This window comes from Solanum tuberosum, unplaced genomic scaffold, assembly GCF_000226075.1.
Source record: "Solanum tuberosum cultivar DM 1-3 516 R44 unplaced genomic scaffold, SolTub_3.0 scf00019, whole genome shotgun sequence".
Taxonomy (NCBI): domain Eukaryota; kingdom Viridiplantae; phylum Streptophyta; class Magnoliopsida; order Solanales; family Solanaceae; genus Solanum; species Solanum tuberosum.
The window spans coordinates 1,682,374-1,693,025 of record NW_006238945.1 but is presented as its reverse complement, the minus strand read 5'-3'; the positions used below and the strand labels follow the sequence as shown (position 1 = coordinate 1,693,025).

The 10,652-nt window shown below is 33.9% G+C and overlaps 1 protein-coding gene and 1 pseudogene across 2 annotated transcripts; one reads left to right on the top strand and one right to left on the bottom strand.

Annotated features, from left to right (window-relative positions):
* The first annotated feature begins 3,542 nt into the window (after nt 1-3,542).
* Nucleotides 3,543-6,622, top strand: LOC102579807 (ethylene-responsive transcription factor RAP2-7). Of its 2 annotated transcripts, none has more exons than XM_006340481.2 (9): nt 3,543-4,218; nt 4,349-4,374; nt 4,451-4,481; nt 4,555-4,642; nt 4,720-4,847; nt 5,184-5,284; nt 5,386-5,516; nt 5,758-5,853; nt 6,050-6,622. In XM_006340481.2, exons 1-9 carry the CDS (start codon nt 3,842-3,844, stop codon nt 6,290-6,292), a joined length of 1,221 nt encoding a protein of 406 aa, XP_006340543.1. In that variant the 5' UTR covers nt 3,543-3,841; the 3' UTR covers nt 6,293-6,622. The 2 variants fall into 2 exon arrangements, with proteins under 2 accessions (XP_006340543.1, XP_006340542.1); XM_006340480.2 differs by having other exon boundaries at nt 3,544-4,218; nt 5,184-5,287.
* A 2,141-nt stretch (nt 6,623-8,763) lies between these two features.
* LOC102595489 (cytochrome P450 CYP736A12-like) overlaps nt 8,764-10,652 on the bottom strand; it is a 9,004-nt pseudogene continuing 7,115 nt past the window's right edge.

Here is a 10,652-nt window from a genome sequence, read left to right as displayed (position 1 = left end):
TATATATATATATATATATATATATTATTTTTACGTTTAGTTTTTCTATACATGACATTATTTTGTTATTATTTTTTCTCATATCTACTATCCCTCATATTAATGTTATTTCTTTTTTTTTTAGGATGGAAATACTTTAATCTCAAGATGGACAAAAAAAAATATTCAATTACTGTTTGATACCATCAAAGTATATATATACTCTAATAGTATCAAGGATGAAAAAATAATGATCTAGTGAATAGAACAAGTGGACAATGGGATAAATAGTTTGGACCGTGAGTCTAATCGAGATAAATATATTGATTTGGATCCCATTTAGGTAAATACTTTTATCTAATGAGTTCAATTTATGTAGTATTTCTTTTAAATGAAATCTTCTAAGTATAAAATATATAGCTCTCCTTTCGAACTTATTTGTCTTATTGTTTAACATCACAAGTCCTGAATTTTCAAAACATGCACCTTAACTCTGCCGACGTTCTATTACTCTCCTAAATAATTTTCAAAAAAAACTTGTTAACAATGCGGGTGTCCTAAGACCAAAAAAATATAAGACATATTTTTAAAATTTAAGAATTCATGATTCAATTTTCTTTTTGCTATTTTAAATTTCATATTAAATAAAAATAAAATATAATTGAAAAGGACTAAAAGAATTGAAGTCTTTTCTTTACACGTCACTTCACTTTGCTAGTTTAAATAGGATAATTTTTTTAATTTTATAGATGGCAACCTGCCATTAAAATAATTAGGTTAGCCGACTTGCTCAACGTTGCAGGCTTGCAGCATTTAAGCAGAAGTTACAAGTCCTGCATCTATGCCGCCTATTCTCAAGTACGGTTAGTTCTTACAAAACTAGATTAATTAAACGAAAAAAGGAAGATTTTGTTTTTGTACCTCTATAAATAACTTTTATTTGTCTCTTAATACTTTTTCAACATAATTGTTTTTATTATTCAATTTTAGGGTTATATTGGCTTGTGTACTAAACAACATCATTTTTGTTATGCAATCTGTATTCTAAACCAATACTACTGATTACAAACTTTTTCAGAAACAATAAATTCCAAAGTTTAAATCACATAGTGAAGAACAGAAATTAATTAAGAAACTAATTACTGTAAAACATATCAGAATCTGTAACATTCGTATGAAACAGAAAGGAAAGAGAACTGAGCCCACTGGATGCACAATGTCCCCTTAAGGAAATTATTCCCCTCTAGTATCCGAAGTTTGAATTGAAATATATCCACCAAGGATAGAACGACTCTATTCACCAGTATATTGATACCCAAAACAATGGTGTCATTGAGCCACTCAAAGGCAGTAACATACACTAATAATGAATTTGTGCAGAAGAAGAAGAAGTTCAGAAAAATCATAAGTGAAAAGTCTAAGGATTCACAAGTATTTATAGCCAAGTAGCACTAGTTCCGAAAGGTTGCAACCTTTTAGAAACCACACGACCATTCATGAAAGTCTGCAACCTTTCAAACGGTCATGGTTGTTCCTGAAAGTTACAACCTTTCAGAACAGTCTTCTCCAAAGATGGGAAATCAAATAAAAATGGGAAAGATGTTTTAAATACAGGTCGCGTGGATCCAAGTTGGTTCGGGTCGTTTCAGCTAGTTATTTAAATAATTAAAATGTCCTGGCCAGAAAATAATCTCTCAATCATTTTCCAAAGCCGAAGCTGAGTGAGCGACGACTACAGCGTGAGGGGGTCCCTCTTTCCAACCCTTTTAACAACTAGTAGAAGTGTTTCTCTATTTAAGCACTCTAACTTTTCTTTCCACCGCCAATGAGGGAGAAACGTCTTTTACTAAAGCATAAGAGAATCTTTTCAAATTCCTCTTTTCATCTTCCCTCCATTTCCATTTAATTCTTGTTATATACCCAACAATTTCCAACGAAGTTACATAAGTGGGGTGTAGGAGGATCGAGTATATATACACATACCTTACCACTATCTAATGGAGGTAGAGAGACTATTTCGAAAGTGCCTCGACTCAAGTGCAACGAATTCAAGAACAAAGAAAAAGATAGTATATAAAACATACAACAAGCACAATAAAACAGGGCAATAGTCGAAATACAGTAAATAACAAACAATGATAGATATCAAAACCAAGAACATAAATATGACTAGTATAACCACAAACACCTACAAGCCTAAACACTCGAAAAGCAAAACAATCATCCACTACCTACTAACCTTCTACCCTAATACGCGTCTTCCACACCTTCCTATCTAATGTCATGCCTTCAGTAATCTGAAGTTGTCATGTCTTATCTAATCACATCTTTTCAATACTCGGCCTACATATACCTCTCATCATACCTACTACAACCAACCTCTCATACCTACAAGCCTAAACACTCGAAAAGCAAAACAATCATCCACTACCTACTAACCTTCCACCCTAATACGCGTCTTCCACACCTTCGTATCTAATGCCATGTCTTCAGTAATTTGAAGTTGTCATGTCCTATCTAATCACATATTTTCAATACTTCTTCGGCCTACATATACCTCTCATCATACCTACTACGACCAACCTCTCACATCTCATCATTGGGTGCATGCACATGTTCTCTTCATACATGTCCAAACCATCTCAATCACGCCCCCTCATCTTGTCAACCACATAAGTCATTCCCATCTTATCTCGAATATGCTCATACCTAGTTTTATCGCTCCTTGTATGCCCCCACATCTACCTCATCATCCTCAATTTTGTGACATTAATATTCTAAACATAACAGTTTTTGATTGGCTAACTTCATACAACAAAGTCGACTTAACCACCACTCTATAAAATTTACCTTTAAATTTTGATGGTACAAATCGAGATCCTAAATCTGAGAATCAAGATCGAAAGAATTACACATAGAGGAAGAACAAATGATGTAGAGTAAAAATCTAGCTCCAAAGTGGATTAATTTTACTTTCTTAGTTAGGTTCCTTTTTCCTTTGTTGTTTTCTCATTTGTTAGAAATAGTTTTCTCTCTTTTCTTTATCTCGCTCTGTTTTATGGACTTACCGTTTGGATTAATGAAATGGGTGATGAAGTAGTCCAACCAAAATTGACATAAAAAAAAAATTATCTTTCGTTTTTATTTTCTTTCTTAATATAAATATATTTTTCTTTTTTAACCACATTTTCCTTAATTTTAACTTCTCACAATTCATGATTAAAATCATAAGATTAAAAATATTTTAATATATTCAATATATCTTTAATTTAAAATCCACTTTAACTTTATAACAAGCCAAAATTAGATAAATAAATAATTGAGACAGAGTTATTTTCCCATTCCTAATTTCCTATCCTTGCCTTTTCTGATATCCAAGAAAATGGTGAAAAGAGGTTAGTTAGCGAAATAAATATGTTTTTTATATAATATACTCCAGTACTACATATGTTGGAGTTTCCTATAATGGAATAATAAGAAAATTGTGGATTCCTTGGTATAAATTGGTGACCACTTACCTAAAAAGGATAAAATTGCATTTTATTCTATACCTTAGTTTTACCCAAACACACTGCACTCACTATACGTTACTTCCTTCCCTTCGTCTTCATTCTATCTATCCAATCCACTTGTAAGCCCTTTCATGACCATACACACACAACACAACCTTTCTCTCTCTCTCTTTATCAACTTGTAATATTGTGATTGCATCTTAATATTATCTTCTTCTCCAATAAACAAATTATTGATGATGATGTCTCAGTCTATTCCGCAAATAGTTTTGATTTCTTCTTCTATTTTACTAGTTAGTTTATACATGTAATATATATCTGTGAAACAGAGAAAAAGTGAAGTGGGAGATATGTTGGATCTGAATACATATTCTGCAACATCCAACACTGCTTCATCAGATTCCAACAGCTCCTCCTTCCAGCCTCGTAACCATTCACTTTCAACTCTTAGTTTCTCCATACTTAAGAGCGATCGTGAAGATGAGAGTAGTACTACTGGTGATATGCTCACGAGACAGCTTTTTCCTGGGAAAGATGAGACGAAGAAGATTCAAGGTCAATCTCAGTGCTGGCTCAACTTGTCTGTATCGGAATCCGGTGGGGTACAAGTGCCCGTTTACAAACCTCCGGTGCATAAGAAAAGCCGACGTGGACCCAGGTCCCGTAGCTCTCAGTATCGTGGCGTCACATTTTACCGGCGAACTGGAAGATGGGAATCACACATCTGGTACTTATCTTGAATTTTCAATTGCAGTAATAATTCACAACTTGCTCTGCGTATTTATTTGATTTTAAAAAAAATATCTATCGAGATGCTTACTTTTATGCTGATTATTGTTCATTGGGTCGATGTGCAGGGATTGTGGGAAACAAGTATATTTGGGTAAGCATCCATAAAAGTTAATTATATCGAAGACGAGTTTCGGTGTTGTTAATCTGAATTATACCGTTGATTTCAGGAGGATTTGATACAGCTCATGCTGCTGCTAGGTAAGAGTAAGAGCAGCAATCGATGTTTCATACTTTTGAACTAGATCTAAATGTTTTCTTTTGAATAATTTAGGGCATATGATCGAGCTGCAATAAAATTTCGGGGAGTTGATGCTGATATCAATTTCAATATAACTGATTACGACGAAGATATGAAGCAGGTAGAATAATTAATATTTGTGGAAGAATGATTGTGGATATCATTAAAATTTACAACTGTTTGCTCATTGATCTGCAGATGAAGAACTTGTCAAAAGAAGAATTTGTTCAGGTACTCCGTCGCCAAAGTAATGGCTTTTCTAGGGGAAATTCAAAATACAGATCAGGTGTAACCTTGCACAAATGTGGTCAATTCCTTGGGAAAAAGTAAGGATGCCTAAAATTATCTATTTGAAAAATATTACTAGACGCATTATGTTTTTATAATTTCGCATGAAGTTTTATACCCGATGGTTTAGTTGATTTTTCTTTCAAATTTCTTGTCTAAACTACAAACTTATGGTGGTAGTTGATTATCGTTGGAAATGATAGGGGTCTCTAGTACTGCTCCTATAAGATTAAAGTGCTTGGTTGCACATATATTTTACAGCAAAGTCAAAGCTGAAGGTCCTTGTGATCATGAATTGATAGCCTTTTGTGACTGAATATCTCATTTTCTTAATCTCATCTAACCAAATCTGCACTTTCCTATTTGTGGTGCAGGGCTTATGAAAAAGCAGCTATCAAATGTAATGGAAGGGAAGCAGTTACCAACTTTGTGGCTAGCACATACGAACGAGAAATGAAGGAGGATAATAAAGATGGTGGTACATCCATCTAACCTTATCTCTTATACATCTTTCTTGCAACTTGTGACATTTTGGTAACCTGCAGAATATGATAAGTTCTCTCAACATGTATGTAGGTAGTGGTGAGAATCTTGATCTGAACCTCTGGATTTCTCCGCCTTTGGAGGGTCTAAAGGGCGGTGAAATTGGTAGAAATGTACACTTCAATTTTGGAGGTCGCGATATGGTTATTGGCAAAACATTTGAGGTATTTTCTGATGTAAATACGTAAAAGACTTCATAGCTTATCTGTTTTCTCCTTAGTACATTCTCCGTGGCTTGAGCTTTTTGTCACTCTGCAAAATACTTTTGAAGATGCATCAACCAATCTACTTCACATACTTTAATTAGTTCTAACTTCTATGTTCACTCTATAGCACGACTTTGCACTCTCTTCATTTTTCGGTTTTAATATTTTCTTCTTCACTCCTCTTTTGTCAATCTTACAGATTGAAAGCTCCTCTACTGTTCCACAAGGTCCACCAACAGCGTCTAAGCTTTCCATATTGACTGGCATGTATCCTGTTTTTTCTCCCCACAGTACAGTAAGTATCGTGTTCTACTCAGACATGTACATGAGTTTTATGTTATATTGTAACACCAGGCAATGCTGACTGTCTTTTACCGTCTGCCAAATTAAAATTTCAAGGCTGGACATAGCTAATAGTCATTTATTTCAGAATCTATTGCTTCTTTTTATTTGAATGAAGCATGATGGAGATATTTCGTATTGTTTAACAGGAAGGAGCAATGACGAAGGCTGAAGCAGCAAGTTCGTCTCCAGGACTTCCAAATTGGGCTTGGAAAACACATAGCCAAGGTGTGGTCACTCCAGTGCCAGTGTTTTCTTCTTCTGCAGCATCATCAGGATTCTCTACTGCTACCACTCTGTATACAAATTCCCTCCTACCGCCAAGCAACCAACTAAGTCTCCCCACAAACTCAACTTTCCAACACCCTCCGTTGACCCTTAACATCAGTTAAGACGGATTGCCACGACCACCTGATGATCGTGGAATACATGCTCAGTCAAGTGGCAAGTAGATAAAGGCTGTCACTGAACTATGAAATTCTTGGAATTCTGTTTCCATCGTGTGCATCATACATAAAGCAGCACCAAGTGTAAATTATTTAGCACATGATGATGTATAGGATGGTAGAATAAACTTAAAAAGACCTGCTACAATATAGCTATTAAACATGGGTGATTCTTAACCAGACTAAGTGTTCTGTTTGTAAAATAGAAAATGCTAAAGGGACTTGTGCTGTAAGAAATTTACCTTGATCTGATCAGATTTTAGTTTTGATATTCTACATGACCTACAATTTAGTTACTTAACTTTTCGACAAAGTCTGAAACATGTTACCTAACATATTCCAACGAAACAGTAAGGACAATAAGTTAAGAACACAATGCTTTACGTGGAAAACACCTGGCTTAAAAGGTGTAGAAAATCATGATCCGTACCCCTACAAGATTTAACTCCAGCTTCACCAAATCACTGAGCCTCAACAGTTTAAGATTACAAACCTATGTAACCTAAGAAATTGTAAACTGTAATTCCTAACAACACGCAAACCTCTCAAGTGTGTTTCCAAGTTTTCGAGTTACCTCAACTTGAAGACAACACTCTTTAATTAAGTTTATAACTCACTGAACTAAGATTCCATCAATATGACAACCCAATGAAAAACTCCTAATACATAAACTCTGTAATAGGACTTGGTTCTTCATTGTGTTCCTTCAATCTTCCGGTAGCACTTGTGAAGTCAATTTGTCAATTGTCCTTTTGCTCTGTAAGTGTGAAGCCTTCTCCATTCAAAAAGTACGGACAACAAGCTCTACTAGTGACATTTCACATTGATTGTGTCTTTCCATCACTCCAAACACAACCCATCTTCACCCCCACCCTCCATAACGCTCAACTCAACCATCCCACTCCCTTAACTCTTCACCTCCATCTCTTATAGTATTTGTCTAAATTATATGAAAATAATTTCATGTGAGAACAAATATAATAAAAGGGAGAACAAAAAAGGTAAATATGGAAATAATAATGTGAGTTCATGTTAGTTGTCAGGTTATAATTAAAGCAACAAAATAGATAAACACGTAAGAAAGGATAGTACAACTACCTAAAAACTATTTCAATTTTCTATTAAAAGTAGGGGTGTACATGACCGGGTTGATTTGGGTTTTTCAAATATCAAACCAAATCATTTCTGTCAATTTTAAATTTATAAACCAAACCAAATGAATAAAACTCAGATTTTTCAACCTCGGCTTTTTCGGGGTTGGTTCGGGTTTTTCAAATATCAAACCAAATCATTTGTGTCGAATTTTTAAATTTTTAAATCAAATCAAACTAATAAAACTAGAATTTTTTGAGTTTTTGATTTTTTTTTGAAAAAGTATTAAAACAAACATATAATTAACTTGTGCTCCAAATATTGCTTTAGTCTAACCAAAATACAATTATCTAAGGTGTTTCTTGAGAAAATAACACAAAATATGAGATGAGTGATGACACTTAAATATTCAATAAAAAATAACAATGAAATTGTATAAACTAAATATTTCAAATTGAGAAGTCATAATGAAAATGATCACAATTTAAAAGTACTACCCGTGCTAAAATAAGTCTAATAGGTATTAATTACATGATTAAACATTGAAGAAAAATCAAAATTATGTTATGTATTTTAAATGTCAAAACCAATGTAAAACTAAAGAACAAATATTCAACATTACTGTCATTCTTAGTATTGAATTAATTTTTTTTTTGTTAGCATTAGTATTGATTTGATTTTGAATTGAGCTTTATTAGAGGTACTAATATCTATGGACTATAACCTTTATTGGATTATTCAAAATTCTAAGTCTAAAAAAATTGAATAAATATGTTAAAAGATAAAAATTATGAAAACGTATTAATAATATTTAGAAATTACATCAAAGTAAATACTTTATATATAAAATAAATTATATATATATAATGTCAGGTTGGTTTGGTTTCGGGCTAACTTTTTTTAGTTAAAACCAAACCAACCCAAGTAAAGTCAAATTTTTTTTCCAATACCAAACCAAGTCAAACCAAATCATTAGTCGGGTTTTTTTTTATTTGATTCGATTTTCGGTTCGATTTTGTACACCCCTAATTAAAAGGTAAAAAAATAAATTAAAAAGGTAAAAATTTATTATATTACCCACTACTTTTTTTTGCAAATTTAACATTACATGAGATATTTTAAAATTTGTCAGCTCTGTATATGAGGCATTTACTTTAAATTTACATGGTAGGTGCTAAATTTATACTACTATAATAGTAGTTAAATAGTTGCATTATGCATTGATCTATCACCATAGGTGCCAGGGTACGTACATTATTCATTTAAAATCATTACCACAAGACAAATTCCCAGGCCTCCTGTTAAAGAACAGTGCAACTGTTGTTTTAACATTTATTTTGTGAAAATTTCAATCGATATGACTTGGGAATGACCATTAGATGTTGAGCTCTAGCTAATACTAAACCAAATTTCTCAGTCATGTCAACATCTTTTGGTATCATACCATTTGGTAACTCCCAATCAAAGCAGTGAACCAATTGTGCTACCAACAATCGAACAATTGTGAGTCCTAGCTGCATACCGGGGCAACTTCTTCTGCCAGATCCAAATGGTAAAAGTTGAAAATCCCGTCCCCTAAGATCAAAGTTGCATTCCAAAAACCTCTCTGGTTTGAACTTATCTGGCTCAGGCCAAACATTTGGATCCCTCCCAATTGCCCAAACATTGATTAATAGTCAGGATCCTTTACGTATATGAAAATCATCAACCCTGCAATCTTCAATTGACTCGTGAGGAATTAATAGTGGCGCGACTGGATGGAGCCTAAAACCTTCTTTTATGACCATAGCTAAGTACTCCAGACTTTCTAAATCCATCTCTTCCACCATCCTCTTTCTCCCAACTACTCGTTCCATCTCGTTTTGAAGTTTTTTCATTACATCAGGGTGTCTTAGAACTTCTGATAAAATCCATTCAACTGCTGTTGATGATGTATCCATTGAAGCCACCAGCAAGTCCTATATATTGGGTTCAGAAGAATCATGATGTTATGCGGAAGCTTACAATTGCAAATCATAATGCTGATAAATTGGAATACAAAAACTATACTAAAACACATAATATTATTATATGATTTGACCAATTGACCTACATATTGAAACTGTCGAGAGAAAATCTCCCCTAAGCAGAACTCTTTAAACTACTTTTTGTCGCTATAAAATTACTCAACTTATTATGGATGATCTCTCCAAAAATAGTTACTTCTGTAAAATCACATAAGCAAAAGTGTAGTACAGTTAAGAGTAGTGAATTACCAGCAAAATGGCTTTGACATGACGATGATCAAACTCGAACTCAGCTTCATTAGAGTGCATAATGCCCATAAGTGTATCAACAATATCCTTAGCTTGATTCTTGTCACTGAATTTATGAAGGTGCTCGTCGATAACTCTCTCCAGAAACTCATCGAAAGGCTTAGCTAATTCCTTCATACGACGAGACAATCCTTGGAGATCAAACACACCAAGAAAGGGAATATAATCACCAAGTTTTGGCCTTGCTGCTATACACATTGTCTCTTTAACCAATTCATTTAAACCAAGATCCTCATCCATGTACTTCTTCCCAAATATCATCAAACAAGACATGTTGGCACTAAGAGATGAAATTTTCTCAGTAAGATCAACCACAACATCGCGATGTTATTTGAGGAAATCGACAAGAATTCCAAGCTCTTGTTTCCTCATAGACTCAAATGAATGAATCTTGGCATTGCTAAGCAATTGTAGAGTGCACAATTTACGCATGTTTCGCCAATAAGGTCCATACTTGCTAGACACAAATTTCTCTGATCATAGAAAATGTATCGAGAAACCTCACTATATGGTCTACTAGCAAAAACAAGATCATGGTTCTTCAAGAATTGTTGTGCAGCATAAGGAGATGAAGCAACAATGACAGGAACAAGACCGAAACGCATCGACATTATAGGGCCATATTTTTTGGCTATTTTATGAAGATCATGGTGAATATTCTTGTTGGGTTTAGCAAGGTGTGAATGGGAAATAGTGAATGGGAAATAAAAAGAGAAAATGGAAAGTGGAAGAACCAATGAAAATGGGGGAACCAATTTTGGAGGGAAAATGAAAAGTCATTGCAAAAAGTGCAAATGAATAGTCATTTTTACCATATCGGTAGAAGAGAGGAAATTGTTGTCTTTATATTAGGAAACACTTCCTTTAGTTCTTAAAGGGTTAAGAAGAAGGTGCCCCTC